The 18,982-nt window shown below is 36.6% G+C and overlaps 1 protein-coding gene across 1 annotated transcript; it reads right to left on the bottom strand.

Moving 5' to 3' along the window:
* Positions 1–3,621: 3,621 nt before the first annotated feature.
* Positions 3,622–18,542, bottom strand: nmt1a (N-myristoyltransferase 1a). The gene is made up of 12 exons (XM_073833293.1): positions 18,421–18,542; positions 14,289–14,391; positions 13,877–14,021; positions 12,070–12,188; positions 11,859–11,950; positions 10,869–10,985; positions 10,058–10,228; positions 9,759–9,867; positions 9,500–9,670; positions 9,211–9,378; positions 6,029–6,166; positions 3,622–4,257 (listed from the first exon to the last, which is right to left on the bottom strand). The coding sequence occupies exons 1-12, from the start codon at positions 18,528–18,530 to the stop codon at positions 4,237–4,239; spliced, it is 1,464 nt and encodes a 487-aa protein (XP_073689394.1). The 5' UTR covers positions 18,531–18,542; the 3' UTR covers positions 3,622–4,236.
* Positions 18,543–18,982: the final 440 nt, after the last annotated feature.

Raw genomic sequence — 18,982 nt, 5'->3', positions numbered from 1 at the left:
TCTAATTGTATAGCAGTGTAGGCTTTACAGAGAATACTTCTACATCACTCTTGTCAAATAATTGAGTTGAGTTAAAAAAAAAATTATGAACTCAAATGAAATAAGTTTACAGTACTTAGAAGTCTAGTTTTTATGAACTTAGATGCATTGAGGCAATCAGTTTCCTCAACTTGTTGAGTTTTACAGTGTATACGCTATTATTCGTTACTTTCTAAGGTAGGTACACTATAAGTGAAAATACAGTAAAACAAAGTGCAACCAAAAATGTACATAAAAACAAAATAAAGATTAACGTACATTTAGATGTAACCAAAATGAATGTAGATGACTGAAATGAGATGCATTAATTGCAAAGCAATAAGAACTGTCATAATAATATTAGCGAAACGAGTAGTATCAGAAGACATCTCCAAAATGATTCATCACTGTTTAATCACCATTAAAACTAATACGAAAGTCTTCACTCCAGTGATTCTAAGGGGAAAGCTGAAAAAAAAAGTAATAAATGTAATATATTTGGATCACCTTAGACAGTTGCTAATAGCAGATGTAAATGGCCTGAAACAATATTGTGAGTGCATTACCATGTAGAACACAATGCGGATTTTATTCACTTGGATTTGAGTAGTTTGTTTCTAGTCCACATCCCATCAAATTCGTGTCATTGCTGTAATCTGTAAAATCAGTGATGCTATGAAAATAATGCATAGTGTAAAATTAAGACTGTACCACACAGCATGTGTGTTTGTGTGCATAATAAACCTAAAGGATACTCACACAGGTTTAACAAGACGCCATTAACCAGCAGTGACAGAAAGAGGAGAACGGACAGAAGAATCTGAACAATGATACAGTCACTCCTTTTCCAGCTGCTGGATCTGTTACCTACAAAATATTAAACATGGACAAAGAGTCAGGTGGAACACGAATCAGCGTAACGTATGAGCATTTAGGAAGGAAAAATAATTTTCATTTTAAGGATAGAACCTCTCCTTCAGTTTAATTACTAATTCACTTGATGAAATGGATCTAAATTTCTCTAAATCTGTTCTAATGAAAAAACAAACTCATCTGTAGATAGCCTGCGGGCATTTTTTTTTATAGAATGTTCCTTGGAAATATAAGATGACAGACGCCTAAAAATAATGATATCCTGAACAAAACTGTACAGAGGAAAAAGTGTATCATCTTTGTTGCTCTCTAATCTGACTGGAATATACACAGATTGTAAATTTTAGTTACATAGATGAGAACAAATCAAGAATTACTTACATCCATGCGCTGCTTCCAGCCTCTTTTCAGAAAGTGGTGCCGTATTACTGTAAATATGATCAGTCATCTTGTGTTTGGCCATGGTCGTCAGACAGAAGTGAGGAATTAAAGCAAAGATGGCAGGTGTAGAAGTGCTTTGATTTCAGATGCCGCACTGTCAAACACACACACACACACACACACACACACACACACACACACACACACACACACACACACACACACAAATTATTAATATGCATCACTTCCTGTTAGAAGTCAGTGTGCAGATGATGGCAGGACTATTTAGAGATTTTGTCAGTGGTTAGATAAATATGTCTTGAAATAACTACATTTTAATATCAGCTATAAACATGCACATCTAATTTCTTGTCTAAATGTGTCATTGTGATTCAGCGGAGTCCCTGTTAAGCTTTCAAGTATCACCATATCCTGCTCTTGGTCTGAATTTGTAGGACAGAGTGCAAAACCCTTCACTTGACAGTCACACACAGAAGCTGCACCTGCAGAACTGAGCAGTGACACAGTTAAAATAAAAACACTTTCCATTCACATGCAGTTAATAAGCACATTCATAAGAATCAAAATAGGAAAAAGGGGGGTGAAAACATTTTGAATTTGAAGATCAGGGCAAATTTGCCTTGTTTAACTTATCTTCTGTAACTTCTGAAGGGCAACACTAAATGAAAAATTATGGTATTTAGGCAAAATAAGAAAAATGTACACATCTTCATTATTTTCAAAAGTTTTCACCCCCCAGCTTTTAATGCATCGTTTTTCCTTCTGGAGCATCAATGAGTGTTTGAACCTTCTGTAATAGTTGCATATGAGTCCCTCAGTTGTCCTCAGTGTCAAAAGATGGATCTCAAAATCATAGTCATTGTTGGAAGGAGTTTAAATGCACAAAAATGCTGGAAAACAGAAGAATTTGGTTCTGAAGAACAGCTAAGAGTTTAACTGTTCAGGACAAACAAGGGACTCATGAACAACTATCACTGAACAAAAAAATAAATAAACAAAAAACACAGCTGTGAATCATTCAGGTCATAACACAGTATTAAGAATCAAGTGTATGCAAACTTTTAAACGGTAATTTTTTATAAATTCAACTATTATTGTCTCTTGTAGACTATATGTAAACATCTTTTATATGAATTATAACGTGCATTTTGTATGATCCCTCTTATTTGGGCAAAATAATAACAATTTTGCACAAAGTATGTACGTTTTTGACTTTAACTGTATATTTGACACTGAAAACTAAAGTAACAAATAATAAAAATTCAGTCACCTTTACAGGAAAAAAACAAAACATTTTAAAATACGCAGCTTTAAGAGACTTCCAATCATTTAAAAAAAAAAATCCACACTCTAAACTTCTGAACTGATTGCTGTAGACATGGGGATTAACAGAACGAAGCGTGTTATTGACCTGATTGAGGTTTGAGTGATCTTGTTGGCAGCTAGACTTAAAATTTCCAACACCAAGAACTAAAACGTGTAGAGAAAAAGTACTTTTGTAATGATCTACCACGTCAAACCATGCGAGACTGAACTAAGAAATGACAAACAAAAGCCCGACCGTTCACAGCAGCTGCTATTTTTTATTTAGCACAAAAAAAAAAAAAATGAATACACGTTGACATCTTTCACTCGATCATAAAAACCTAAAGACCCGTTTTCAGTTGCTTCCATTGTATCTTCCACAACCCGTTTCCTCAGATTACCATACTCTATGTTCAAGAAAACCACAACTTTAAATAGATACTGCCAGGTACTCATAAAACTGTACTGATTTTGTTCGTCACTCCACTTCTATTTGTCTGACAGGAGTAGTCACGTGATAAATAAGTGTTACAATACAATCAGGATATTACCCAATCCTTATAGACCTGTACAACTTTATGAGCAGGCAAAATCTATCATCCACGACACAAATCACCACATTTCAGTTCCCCCACCCACCCCAATCAAAACAGTTTCCTCAAAAACACCATCATTATTGCTAATTCATGTTGATCCCCTTCCCTAATCTGCCAGATGTTCATTGTAGTTCCAACCACTGTCAACTTGTGGATCTTATAAGCTATTTATCATCGTTTCCGGAAACATGGAGCTTCTGTTGGCAATTCAGTGAAAGGGGATCACAGGCAGTTAGAGACAAATAAGCAATAAACTGATTAGAGAACAGATTAAAAGCAAAACCAGGACAAAAAGATCTTGTTCGCCATGTACCGCACCGATTGGTCAACGTTTGTCAAAAAGAAGTAGACATTGTTTCAATGGCAACAAACAGTTTAAGATGTGCGAAGGAGAAAATGACCACAGGAAAATCATTGACAGCAGCCCTTGTCATGTCCACTTGGGATTTTTATTATCTCACTGGCTGTTTTTTTCTTTTCTTTAGGAATTCTTATGTGTCTTTGATTGTTGTCTGTTCTTTTCTAAAACACTGAGGAGAGAAACATTTTCATCCATTTTTTGCAAAAAGCACCTCCCATTGGATAGGGAGAGTAAAATCATGTTATACTGAACGAGTTGAATCTACCGATGCCAATAGCGCAACACTTATGCATCAGGGTTCATCATGAGCTTGTCTGGTGTTAACTATGAGTGTGTGTGTGCACCGTTGTTAACAATCATACAGATTAAGGTTCCTCATCTCTGATGATGGTAAATACAATGGCTTTAGGTCCATGCGCAGAGAGAGAATAAGAAGAAGAGTGAGGGGAAAAAAGAGAGAAAGAGAGAGAGAGAAATAAGAGAGGAAAGAGAAGACACATCTTCTCTCAGTCTGGCAGCAGTAGTGCAGGTCCAAAAGGTCATAGTTCAAAATTAAAAATGGGCGGTGAATTCTCCTCCCTGAAGCAGGAAGTCCATTGGTAGGTATCTGTCAGGTGGTCAGTGCGTGATGAAATCAGCCTCGCTGTCGTGCGAGACACAGATTATGGATGGCGGAATGGGTCACTGTAGAACCAAACCCACCTAAAACACAAAGCCAAAAAAAAAAAATAATAATAATTGTAGCAGTTCAGTAAGCTGTATATTAAAATTCTAGGATTTGAACACATCACACACACAAAAAAATAAATAATAATGTATACAAATATATCAATATAGATAATGGATAACCACACAAAGTGACATCTAGGTGCTTTGGGAGCCAGATTGTGAAGCACTATGGCCACCTAGTGTATAAACTGAGAAATGTCAACGCTAACTTACTGTACAAACCAATGAGTTTGAAGGGATAGTTCACCAAAAAATGAAAAGTACCCCATGACTTACTCACCGTCAAGCCATCCTAGGTCTATATGACTTTCTTCTTTCAGATGAATACAATCAAAGTTATATGTGACCCTGGACCACAAAACCAGTCATAAGGTTAAATTTTACAAAACTGAGATATATACATCATATGAAAGCTCAATAAATAAGCTTTCTATTGATGTATGGTTTGTTAGGATAGGACAATATTTGACTGAGATACATCTATTTGAAATCTGGAATCTGAGGGTGCAAAAAATCAAAATACTGAGAAAATCACCTTTAAATTTGTCCAAATTAAGTTCTTAGCAATGCACATTACTAATCAAAAATTACATTTGGATAGGTTTACAGTAGGAATTTTACAAAAAATCATCATGGAACATGATCTTTATTTAATTTCCTAATGATTTTTGAAACAAAAGAAAAATCAATAATTTTGACCCATACAATGTATTTTTGGCTATTGCTACAAATATACCCCAGCGACTTAAGACTGGTTTTGTGCTCCAGGGTCACATATTAACAATGTACTGGTTCTTCAAAGTTTTATAATGGCAGTGAATAGCTGTTGATATTCAAAAGAACGATGGAAGTCCAAAAATCCAGTGTTTGTGTTGTGTTGAAAAATATCCATATTTAAAACTTTATGAACCGTAATCTTAAACTTATGTTAAATGTCGTATGTGTATTTATAATAAATGCCGTTCTGCCATTTCCTCTTGGCTTATATCGAAATCCTCTGACATTTTTCTTGACAAATGCTCGTTTTGTATTTCTAATTTGTGACCCTTGTTTTATTTTGCTCTCTCCACTGTGCTTTTGTGTTCACAAATGCCACTCTTTCATGTACAGTTAGCAGACACTAGAGATAACGTTTTATAAAGTTTTGAATTAGAGCTGTCAGTCAACTAAAATTTTTAAATCTGATTACATAATGTTTCGATTAGTTAATCGAATTAATCACAAACTATATTTGGCTGTGAAAATACCCACAAAAGAATTTTTTTAAAGCTATTACTGTGTTAAATGAGAAAGTAGCAAGTAGACATTGCAAATAGTAGCTTTAAAAAGAAATATTTTATCTGATTCAGCATAAAATGTATTACACGTAAACATTTAGACTGTAACGGCCAACGTAAACTATGGAACATAAAATAAGATAATTTGAGATCTTAGTATTTCAGTACATCTCAGTATTTTTCTGTTCATACAATGAAGGTCATTGGTAACCAAAACAGCTGGATGGATGCACTTTATTGGACTATGACACCCATTCACTTCCATTATAAAGCTTGGAAGAGCCAGGATATTTTTTAATGTAACTCTGGTTGTATTCGTCTGAAAGAGGAAAGTCATTCACCTAGGCTGCCTTGAGGGTGAGTAAATCATGGGATCATTTTTATTTTTGGATGAACTATCCTCTTACTGAAAAGGAATCTTTTAGAAAATCAATTCAATCACGTGTATGAGGTCTGAAAACCTGTACCTTTTCTGACCCCATGCTGGGACATTTCCAATTGTAGAGGTAATACTGCAGGTTTCCATCTCCAATGCCAAACTTCAGCTTCTCCAAAAACGTCTTGTTCTCCATTAGGTCCAGTGCATTAAAGACATCAAATCCTTTCTGAAAAGGGAATAACACAAGAAAAGCTTTAATAAATCTGCTCATAGTTTAATGCTCCAGTTCCTGCCCATTACTTACTTCATACTGATGTTAGTCAGATGTTTGTCTAAATGAAAGCAGGTTCGCCTATGCTGCTTCACTGCTAGAATAACTTTCATTCTTTTATAAAAGGCTTTTCCAAATACGGAAAATTGTACCTCACTTTTAGCAACCAATTTACACCAAATTTATAGCTAAGTAAACTCAAATTAAGGACAAAATTGATCATGAAAACCAAACAATTAATTGTGCCTGAACATAGGAAAAAGGATTTAGGATGCAATGTTTATATTTTAACCCTTTTTTTGCACATAATGTATAGCAGAGCCTTCATAGACAATAATTAATTAAAGGGAGAGATCACCCAAAAATGAAAATTCGACCATTATTCAATCATCCTGCAGGCATCCTAGGTGTATATGACTTCCTTCGTTCAGACAAATCTAATCTGAGTTATAATAAAAATTATCCTGGCTCTTCCAAGCTCGATCATGGCAATCCAAAATCAAGTCCAATAAAGTGCATCCATCCATAATAAATAGTGCCTCACAAGGCTCCAGGGGGTGAATAAAGGCCTCCTGTAGCGAATCAATGAGTTTTGTAAGAAAAATATCCATATTTAAAAATCCTGGGCAGATGACATAGGACGCTGGCTTTGCACATGTACAGGTGATGTGCAATGTTTGTTTACAGGAGCAAAGAAAGCAAAGTTTCTTGACTTTAGCAAAGGAAAACAAGTCTCCTCTTGGCTTATATCGAAACCCTCTGACATTTTTCTTTACAAATCCTTGTTTTCTCCTAATTCGTGACCGGTGTTTTGTTTACCTCTCGACGACGCGATTGCCACTTCTGAGTGGCGCATGTGCAATGCTGACATCATACGTCATCCGCCCGGAGCTGCTTTCTTGTATGACCAGTTGGTGCAAACAAGATTAAAGTGATTATTATGTTTTAAATTTGGATATTTTTCTCACAAAAATGCTTAGATTCGCTACAGGAGGCCTTTATTCACCCCCTGGAGCCGTGTGGAGCACCATTTATTATGGATGGATGCACTTTATTGGACTTGTTTTGGACTGCTGAAAAGAAACACACTCACCAATTGCCATTATAAAGCTTGGACGTGGATAATGTTTAATATAACTCCAATTGGATTTGTCTACAAGAAAGAAGTCATATACACCTAGGATGCCTGGAAGGTGATTAAATACTGGGCAAATTTAAATTTTCGGGTGAACTAACCCTTTAATGACTAACCCTCATGTCATTACAAACTTGTAAGACCTTCGCTCATCTTGGGAACACAAATTAAGATATTTTTGATGAAATTGAAATTGATTTCTGATCCTCCATAGACAGCATCGCAACTGAAATGTTTTATGGTCCAGAAAGGTAGTAAGGACTAGGGTTGTCACGATACCATAAAAATGACTTACGATACTATACCAGCTGAAGTATCACGATACCAAGCAGTATTCTGTTCATTTATAATTCCATTCTACATAATCAATTTCATAAACAAAAAGATGTAAATGAAAACAAGATTTTTCTCTGTATACTAATGTAAACAAAACATCTGAGCACTGCACAGAAGCTGCATGAAGTGGTATTTAGATGTGGTATTTATAAATAGACTGTATTTATAATTGCATAAATATTGTTATGAGATTAATGTTTTAAACACAAAACTCTGAAAATAGAAATATGTTGGAAAAGAACGTAATATGATGGGAAACAAAACCGCCAGCGGGTGGCAGCAATGTTCATGATTGAATCACTGAGTCATTCAAACGATTCTTTCAAAACAGCTGAATCCTTCAGGAGTGAATCAAATGACTCGTTTTTATGAATGGCTTAGTGAATCAGTGATTCGCCCAAACCAACGCCGATTCGGATTCGAACACCGAAACGAAACAAACACAGCACTTAACTCTTGCTCGTGTCAAATTGCTGAACTATCAGGAGCCTTTTTGCTCGCATATCTTGAAATTTCCAAGTTAGCAGCCGGTATATTAAAACATTATAATTTATAATGTGAATATATAAATAATGATTGATAAGAACAAAGTGCAAAGCCGCTATGTTTAATGGAATTGCATTCGTGATCGCAAAGATGCTTAAAGAAACTAATTATTACTCCTGTTCTAAAAGTGGGCAAATTAATAGAAATACGAAAATACTTTTTTGTAAAATATTTTGATGTAAATAACTGATTCTTCATCAGACCCTCTCTTCTGATAAACTGCAGCGTGAACAAAGACGTGCGCGTGCAACTTCTCATTTCAAACTGAACTGAAGCGTCATGAAACACCGAATACCACATAAAGCGTATACACAGCCTGTACAACACAAAGCACAGCACATTTTGGTAATCAACTTGTAATGTTTCTGCTGGCGTGCATGTTCAAGTGAACGTTTTAAACAGTGTTCCTGCCGTGCATACAACATATTTTACGGTGCTACCGTGTGGACGATACTACCGTTTCAAAAATGCAATGGCACCGCGGGTATTTTTGAGCTTTAGTATCGCGATACTACCGTAGTACCGGTATATCGTGCAACCCTAGTAAGGACATTGATAAAATAGCCCATGTGACATCAGTGGTTCAACCGCAATGTTATGCACCTACGAGAATACTTTTTCTGTGCAAAGAAAACAAAAATAACTTTATTCAACAATTTCCTCTTTTCCACATCAGTCTTGCATGCACATTCACCAGAGTGTCAGGACACATGTCACATGGACTATTTTAATGATGTCCTTACTACCTTTCTGGGTCTTGAAAGTGGTAGTTGCGTTGCGGTCTATGCAGGGTCAGAAAGCTCTCAGATTTGATCAAAAGTATCTTAATTTGTGTTTTGAAGATGAACGAAGAACCTAAAGGTTTGGAACGACATGAGGGTGAGTAATTAATGACAGAATTTTCATTTTTGGGTGAACTATCCCTTTAAAATAATCATTAGTTGCAGCCCCAACTCATACACAGACATTTTCACAGACTGACCGACTTGGCGAGGATGAGAGCATCTCCCATCAGGTCCAGCAGAGAGGTGGTGGTGTGTACGTTATAGAAGGAATACGCAGCCTTCAGACTGCGATGCACAGGATGGTTCATAATGGTGGACGGCAGAGTGTAGAAACTCAGGAAGTCAGTCACCTTCCCGTCTGAATTCTACAACAAAGTTTGTATAAAGTACTAGGTGTTCAAATCAAATACATTTGACAAATAACATGATTGTTTATCACAAGGATGATATATGCCATGTATTCTTGGGGTTCAGTGAGTGTAATACCTCCACTATAAAGGTGTCAATGATGTTTTCCTGAGGAAGCAGCCAGTGTTGGACCTCCTCAGGGCTCATGACAGGAACCAGGTTAAACTGACTCAGGTATTCTCTCAGCAGGCGGTGAACTGCTGGCACATCCTTTACAGTCATCGGCCTCAGGCCCGAACTCTTAGGACCCTACAGGATAGAAACATGCAAACAAGAAAATAAGGAAAAAAGGAAACTACCCAGACTGTACCTAGGGAAGTAGGCTGAAAACACATACCTCTGGCAGTCGGTAGAGCTTCATGGTGCGTTGCATAGTCATGTTTCGACTAAGGTGAGAGAACTTCACCTCAATCAGCTTTCGTGGGTTTAAGGACCGGTGCCAGTATCTACCACACAAATAAACAAAGAAATTTGTGTTAAACAGGGATTTAATAAAAAAAAAAAGCTACCTCTCAAAAGTTTGGGCTTGGTACAGTTAATGTTTTTGAAAACAGCCACCCAATAGCCCATCTAAAGTTACCTTTCACTCTTCATAGAGGCACCTTGATATGTTAAAAGAGGGCAGATGTGTCTTACCTGCAGGTGCCCACTGGTTTGGGCAGCACCACACCTGCGGTGTACACAGCCTGAAAGATGCCCTCCAGGTTGACCCGTCTGGTAATCTCCCTGATAAGTACCGGAGCCACTCGTTTCGAGCGAAGTTTCTTATGCACACACAGGAAGTTAATCTCCACCATCTTCTTCTCTCTAGGAGGATAGAAAAGCAGATACTTCTATCAGTACTTTTAGTTTAGACTAATTTAAGCACCTAAGATTCACCATTGCATTCATGCATAAATTTCATAAAAATGGTCAGCTACACATAATAAAATTGGAAATAAAAGTTTTATAATTATTACATCATTTAGTTTAATTAGCCCTACAAAAGAAAGAATGTTTCATTAAAGTCATTAGTTGTCTGTGGATATATTCATACATTCATTAAAGTGATAGTTCACCCAAAAATGAAAAACATAAACACCCTCAGGTTCTTGTTCTTCTATTGAACACAAAACAAGATACTTTGAGTAATAGCAATGGACTTCCATAGTATTTTTGTTCTCCATAATATGGAAGTTAATGGCTACCATTAACTGTTTGATCTCCAACATTCTTCAAAATATTTTCTTTTGTGCTCAACAGTAGGAAAAACAAAACAAAAAAAACATACAGGTTCGGAACAACTTGAGGGCGAGTAAATGAAGATAGAATTTTCATTTTAACTTAATAATTTATTTCTCCCACATTGAATAAACAACCAATTTGAAAATAGTTGAGGCATTTCTGGACATAGAGGCAGATTTCAGTGCATTTAAACCATTAAGTAGAAACAACAATGACTGCTTACATTTCATAGATGCGGATGTTGGCTGGAATGGCACTGATGAAGCCAACTAGCTTCTGATTAGAGTTCACTCTCACTCCACAATGCCACTGAGGCAACCAGCCTGGAGGACGCAGAGCCCTAAACAAAAAACAGAGTAGAGTATGTTAAACTGAGGGTGAGTTTACACTTGTCATGTTTGTTTCGATTAAACCGAACTCTGGTGCGATTGCTCTGCTAGTGCGGTTCATTTGAATAAGTGTGAACACTGCCATCCGAACCCTGGCGTGCACCAAACAAGCGGTCCAAATGAACACTGATGCGGTTCGAATGAAATATGAATGCAACAAGGACCAAATATTTCTAACCAAACCAAAAACAGGAATTGATGACAAGCTGTGATGCTTTGTGACATGATTTCACAAAGGGAACAAGTGGTGTATCCAAAACAAAATAAACAGAGGCCAAACTTGGAGCAAAAAGGAGGTAAAGTGCCTTTTATGAGCTCTTTGTGATTTCGCAGCTGGTGAAAATAAAATCATATACATGCAACAATGAGCGTGCTTAGTTCAGCAGACTGCATTAGGTGTATTTATAGGTGAATTATAACTTAAAAGCGGCGCTGAGCAGAACTATTAGTGAATAGGTACTTTGGTGTCATACACCTGCAGAGACACTTTAAGTCAAATACACCTTTTTCCTTTTGTTTGGAGAGTTCAGTGAGTTACGTCATAAAATATACGTCACTCAACCTGACCAATCAGGTTGTGAAAGCATCACTATGCCTTTAGGTTCGCTGTCAAAAATGCCAATGTGAATGCTAAGCGGACAGTTTTTGGTCCGGACCAAATGAACCAAACAAACCAAACTACAAATGTGAACACATATCTAGGACACATATCAGTTAACCTCAAACTTAAAAAAAAAAAAAAACTTGCACACATAGCCCTTTAAATATAAGACACAAAAACACAATTTTGACCACGTCTTTTTTCGCACGCCAAATATTCTTACCAGAGCAGAAATTCAGGAGAGTAATCAAAACGAAACATGTTGTCATCATCCTCCACGTAGTTCTCATTCAGGAGAGTGTACAACTCTTTCAGCTTCAGAGAGAGAGAGAAAGAGAGAAAAAGGAAAGCAGCTTTAAGACCGAGTTGTATCCAGTTGCATATTTGTATGTATAAGATTCTGAGGGGGAGATTTAGTGGTTCATGTGTCGCACCACTCCAGGGTTTCCCAGGTCGAGGGTGTCCCAGGTGAAGCCCTGCGGGAGGCTGTAGGGCTCCTCTCGAATCTGGTCTTTATCCGGCTCAATGCAGCCATGTGAAGTCACAGTCTCTCCTACAAACAAATGGCACAACCAGATTCCAGTCATCATGCAACTTTATAAAAAACTTCAGTTTTGCACAGCATTATCAGTCTACACTATACCACAAGGCATGAGACAAGAAAACAAATGTCGTACTGTAAAAAATTGGCATTTCTAAAAAGAAATAAGGATTAAGGAATAAGTATAAAAATGAAAGCGAATTACTTAAAGGGGTCATCGGATGCAAAAATAACTTTTACATGTTGTTTGAACATTAATGTGTGTTGGCAGTTTGTGTACACAACCACCCTACAATGATAAAAATCAATCTAGTGGTATTTTTTAATCTTTAATAGTAATGTCCTCTTTTTAAAATCAGGTCATTCCCAGCTTCTTCTTGTTGTGATGAAACACAGTTGATTGACATGAGCGTCTTACCTTAGACCCACCCTCACCAAGCTCAAACAGTCCGAATACAATCGCCATTGTGTCGAGTCAGGTTCAGAGGAAGACTCTAATTGAGCGATTGAGGTGTTCTGTTGTTGGATGTAATAATGAACACAGCAGTCATCATTTACTCCTGAAATCTGAGCCGCTTAAGAGGCAGAGGACAACATTACTTTCGTTTTTAAACAGAAAGCGCCAATCCCGATCTACATGTGCATCTATGTTTGTGTGAATCATTCGTGCTGCAGCTTCACCCACAGAAGAAGTGAGTATAAGGGTTTTTATGGATCTTTGCAAATGTCCTTTCTTAATAATGTGCTTGTTGGCAAGTTTCACCGATAAACGCGGCTAAATGTGGCTAAAGTAAACATTACAGCTCGTAATCCCTCAGCAGAGAGGGGTGGGGTGAGTAGAGCTCATTTGCATTTAAAGGGCCCATGCGATAAAATGAGCTGATATTTTTGATTTTGACAAGGTAAAGGGTGTTTTTTTTACACTACTATTGAGTTTTTAACCGATGTATATTAGAGACTTTTCATTGAGACCCTAAAGAATCATATGAACTTGTGGAAAATGGGCATCCGACGACCCCTTTAAGGATTGCCTCTGTCATTAATTACTCACCCTCTTGTTGTTCTGAACCTGTAAGGCCTTTGTTCATCTTCAGAACACATTTTTTTCAGCTTTCTGACCCTGCATAGACAGCAAGGCTTTGTTAAAATAGTCCATGTGACATCAGTGGTTCAACCATAATTTTATGAAGCTATGAGAATACTTTGTGTGCAAAGAAAACAAAAATAACTTATTCAAAATAATTTCTTCTCTTCAGTGTCAGTTGACACGCGTTCAAGAGAGTACCATGACGCATCCATGTGCATTACTGATTAAAAACAAGGCGAAGCACATCCAGAAGAAAAAAAAAAGTGTTGAATTAAGTTGTTACTTTTAATTAAGTTGTTTTCTTTTGGCACAATATGTATCTCATAGCTTCATGAATTACAGTTAACCCACTGATGTTACATGGGACTATTTTATTGATGTCCTTCCTACCTTTCTAGGCCTTGAACGTGTCACTTGCATCGCGTTGCTGTCTATGCAGATATCAAAAATATCTTAATTTGTGTTCCAAAGATGAACAAAGGTCTTATGGGTTTGGAACGACATGAGGGTAATTAATAACGTAATTTTAATTATTAGGTGAAATATCCATTTAAATATTGGAGACAAAAAAAAAAAAACACGCTTCGAGAATAATGGCACAAATGATAAATACCAAGTTTTGGAACAGGCTGAGTGTCCCAGAACTGATAACTGCGCCGTGTGGCCTCCTCCATGGTTTTAGCTGGACCCTGTCCCACCGAAAACAGCTCAATGGCCTTCTGGATCTCCTGTAGCTTATCCACAGGGAGGGAGTTTACCTGACGAAGAGACAAAGACAAGTGAAAATGAGGAAAAAAAATAATTAAACACTTACAAAAGTACTTGCAGTGCCATATTATCAGATAGCAATTATAGGTATAAATAATTGCACACACAAGCACACCACCAAGCGCTTGTAAAGATAAAACATTGTGTCATATACTCAAGTAGTCATGTAGCAATTACATATTACAAATACAAGGTAAAGGTAATCCAGATTTAAAATATATTGTGTTAAACACACAAAGCGATACAAACATGCTTACTTTGGCTAGCGGATCCTGTACTGGATCTTTTGCTGCAGACTTGTCTTTGTTCTTTTTCTTCTGTTTCTTTTTCTTCTTCTTGGCACCTGTGTCTCCCTTCTCCCTATGGGTCACATTAACACAGTTGAAACGGGCAGATATAACGAGAGGTTGCGTCCACTCAGCACTAACCACGGCTGATGCAGGTGAAAAAGCAGCACGCAAGATCTCAATAGAAACATCACTGTTTCTGATGCAATCAGCAGTATTTTAGGATGACAACCTGCCTCTAATGTACAACAGATCTTAAATGCTTATATTCTAACACATAAACAGGAGATTCCACAGAACCAAGACAAAAGGTCTGTAATTTCTCTTCTCCTGAGTTGTAAGGGTAGTTATCTCAAAATGCCCTTCTGTCATGTGAACTCAAAAGATGAAGCAGAATCTTAGCTTTAAAGGAAACTAAATGGACTCCATCCCAATGCAATACAACTGATGCTTAGACTACAGACACGAGGGCCGTGCCCCACAACAGTGGTCGAGCTGGAACGGGACGACTTACAGAGATGCGCGGCTAATCCTATTAATGTCCACGAAGGGTGACAGAGCTGAGCTACATTTGTCATTTGTTAATGGGGGACAGATGGTCTATCACATGACCTACAGAAAAAGCATGTTTTGTGTGTGTGAGGGGAGGTGGCCTATATGACAAAGAATGACGGATAAGCACGCACCCCTGTGACTATTGATTTGACAGCCGTCTATCCCTGTTGGAGGGGCCTGAAGCCACAAGGGCTTCTTTTCTTTATCTCTACACTGCTTCACTAAATATAAGCTGCAATAGAGGATGTCCTCTTAACATAATGGACAATTTTATAGTAGATTTAAATGATGGATGTTTAATTTGATTGAGATTAAACTACTAGTCTGGTCTGGGTAGTCAGTTGGCTGGTTTGGAAGTCTTTTGGGCAAATGGTAAGGTTGAGAATTCTGAAGCTGCAAAGAGAAAACCACATTAGGTTGCAAAAGATAACATGCTTATATGACACTAAAGGGTTAGTTCATCAAAACATTATTTAATTAATTGTCATTAATTTCTCACTCTTTTTCCAAACATGTAAGATCTTTGTCAATTGCCTTACTACCTTTCTTGGCCTTGAATGTGGTAGTTGTGTTGCCGTCTATGCAGGGTCAGAAAGAAGGTTTTATGGGTTTGGAACAACATGTGGGTGAGTGATCAATGACAGAATTTTCATTTTTTGGGTGAACTAACCCTGTAATATAAATAGTAATGAAGCCATAATCATATACATTTTGATTGTGAAATGTGCTTTATTTTAATGTAGTGAGGAGCTATGAAAAGTTAGCTGAAATTTGGGGTGAAATGAATATTGTATTATTTTATTTTATTATTTTATTTTTTTAAGGAGATGATTTTGGACATCTCTTGTTAACAGCCTGAAAAAAAAAAACTTTAGGAAGAAAATATTATAAATCAGACCATTGATATACAAACAAACAGCTGTGTAATTTAAAAGGTTTAGAACAGGGGTCCCCAAACTTTTTTCTGAGAGGGCCACATAACTTTCTTTTCTTTAATGGGGGGCCGGGGCCGGTTTATTTATAAAAAAAAAAAAAAAAAAAAAAAAAAAAAAATACCATGGGCCGGACTGACTACTATATTATTATTATTATTTTATTATGATTTTACCTGTATTTATCCATTTAATGCAAGAATAGTTTATTATGCACCACACAGACAAATGATCATTGCTTTTCAAAAGACATACAGGTGCATCTCAATAAATTTGAATGTCGTGGAAAAGTTCATTTATTTCAGTAATTCAACTCAAATTGTGAAACTTGTGTATTAAATAAATTTAATACACACAGACTGAAGTAGTTTAAGTGTTTGGTTCTTTTAATTGTGATGATTTGGCTCACATTTAACAAAACCCCACCAATTCGCTATCTCAGCAAATTAAAATATATGGTGACATGCCAATCAGCAAATCAACTCAAAACAACTGCAAAGGTTTCCTGAGCCTTCAAATGGTCTCTCAGTTTGGATCACTAGGCTACACAATCATGGGGAAGACTGTTGATCTGACAGCTGTCCAGAAGACAAGCATTGACACCCTTCACAAGGAGGGTAAGCCACAAACATTCATTGCCAAAGTGTGTATCCAAGCATGTTAACAGAAAGGTCCAAATAATGATATGAATAACATGAATTATGATTTCTGGCTCAGTGCATAAAACTAATAGTGAAAATAGCTTTTATAAATACGTATTTGTAAAACAGTAAAATTGTAAAATACTACTTAAAGTAACTGTTCTCTATTTTAATATATATTTAAAAAAAAAAAAAAAACAGTTTATTCCTGTGATTTTAAAGCTGAATTTTTAGCATCATTACTCCAGTCACATGATCCTTTAGAAATCATTCTAATATTCTGATTTGCTGCACAAAAAACATTGTTATTATGTTGAAAACAGCTAAGTAGATTTTTGTCAGGTTTCTTTGATTAATAGAACATTCAGAAGAACAGCGTTTATCCGAAATATAAATATTTTTTGTAACATTATAAATGTTTCATCATCACTTCTGATCAATTTAAAGCATCTATAATTTGTTTTCCAAAACAAACAAAAACTCATACTGAGTCCAAGCTTTTGAATGGTATAGTGTATCATGTTTCAAAAGCTTTTAATTTCAGATAAATGTTGATCTTTGGATTTTTCTATTCATCAAAGAATCCTGAAAAAAAAAAATACTTAACTGTTTTTAATATTGATAAAAGAAATAATAAAAATGTTTCTTGAACAGCAAATCAGCATATAAGAAAGATTTCTGAAGGACCATGTGACACTGAAGACTGTATTAATGATGATGAAAATTTAGATTCTTTGATCACAGAAATGAATTACATCTTAAAACAAAAAGCAGCTATTTTAAATAGTAAAAAATACTTCACAATATTACTGCTTTTGCTGTATTTTGGATCAAATAAATGCAGGCTTGGTGAGCAGAAGAGACTTTTGAATGTTTCCTTTACACTTCTGTAAAACAAGAAGGGTTATGGGAGCAAGACAGCCCAAAATGTAATAACTGACAACTTATAAAGAAAGAAAGAAAGAAAAATGGTTTTGTTCACAGAATCTTAAAACTCTGTACTAGTCTTTGTTGCACTGTTAGATTAGCAGTGATAAACTATACATCTATCAAACGTGTCCTTATAAGTGTTAGACACAAATAAATAAAGCTCAACCTATAAGGAAATATTAACAGACGCATTAATAGTGTTATTATAACGCCAGAAAAACGGCAACAACTACATGTGGCAAATCATGACAGGATAGACGGTGTATAGTCAAGTTACGTGATTTTAGGCACACTGCCATTACTTCATTATGATAATAAAACACAATATTTCTCTTTCTGTTGCCTAATTCGTTCTGGACGGTGTCTGAATGTGACCTTGAGGGACCCGAGTTTAATAAGAAGCTGGTTTATAAATATTTTTTAAGTAAACCAGAGACAACATAAGGATTTCTGGAAAACCGAGGAGCTCTTTGGTACTGAAAGTGAAACTCAGGGAGCATCGGTGAACACGCTTGAACCGAGAGGAGGGTAATAAAAACGTTTAAGGATGCTCCATTTGCTAGTAGCAGCAGTCACGCTAACTTGATCACGTCAAGGCATGGGTTAACGACAGCAAATCCATATTACTAACAACCTAGTGGTCATAAAACCCTGCGTTAGAAGGTTTTGTTAGCGATTTATTAATATTAGCCTGTTTGTGAGTTATTGAAAACCACATGCAATAGCGACTTTTAACATAATAGCTTATTCGTTTTCTACCAAAGCAAGAATTATGGTGAGGCTGTTAAACATCTCACACAAATGCCAATGATCACAGAACTGGCCATATGGAACGGTCCTTTAGTTTGATTGACGGCGTCTGAGCCAATCGTTTTAGAGATTCGTCCGTCAATCAAGGCAGCTACCCAATAGCGTAGAACCAGGGGGCGGGCGGATATGCAGCTAGCGTGCCACAGCCTAGCTGAACAAGGGCCCTGCCTTTTCGGGCCGTGAGGAAGAGTCTTTTACATTTACGAGCTAACAATAAAATACATGCACGCTCACCCGTCGTCAGAGTGATGCTCTTCATTTTCGCAATTGCTGCAGTGTCCGTGATCCACTTCTACCTCAGTTTCTTTCTCCGGCAGCGGTGCTGTCTCATTCTCATCCGCCATCTTTAACCAGGAAGTGAGGATCTCGCCCTGCGCTCTCACACCCCGCGAAACTATTGGTGGGCTGCCGCAAAGCCCGATGGTCTCCGTAGTTCTTTCATTTTTTACAGTCTCTCTCATCCCGTAAGTTTTGCTATTTATGTATTTTTGTGGCAGTGCACGCTAATAAACATTATTGTTTTTAATCTGTAGTCCTCGTTTAGAAGATAAAGGCATACTACAACTACTACTAATACTTTTTGAACAGTAAGATTTTTTATGTTTTTAAAAAAAGGCAATTTTCTCACCAAGCCTTCATTTATTTAATCCAAAGTCCAGCTAAATATGTTTACTATTTAAAATAACTGTTTTGTATTTGAATATATTTTAAAATCTAATTTATTCTGTGATCAAAGATACATTTTCAGCATCATTACTCCAGTCAGTGTTGATCCTTCAGAAATAATTCTAATATG

The sequence above is a fragment of the Garra rufa genome, chromosome 1, assembly GCF_049309525.1.
Source record: "Garra rufa chromosome 1, GarRuf1.0, whole genome shotgun sequence".
NCBI lineage: Eukaryota > Metazoa > Chordata > Actinopteri > Cypriniformes > Cyprinidae > Garra > Garra rufa.
Note: the sequence above shows the minus strand (reverse complement) of the source record. Positions and strands in the feature narration are given on the sequence as shown.

Coding starts and splice junctions, on each gene's coding strand:
- nmt1a (XM_073833293.1), bottom strand. CDS start 18,530: ATGGCGGATGAGAATGAGACAGCACCGCTGCCGGAGAAAGAAACTGAG. Junction 12,189..13,876: donor TCAGCCTGTTCCAAAACTTG/GTATTTATCATT, acceptor ATTTGTTTGTAG/GAGAGACTGTGACTTCACAT. Junction 9,379..9,499: donor TTGACACCTTTATAGTGGAG/GTATTACACTCA, acceptor ACTTTGTTGTAG/AATTCAGACGGGAAGGTGAC.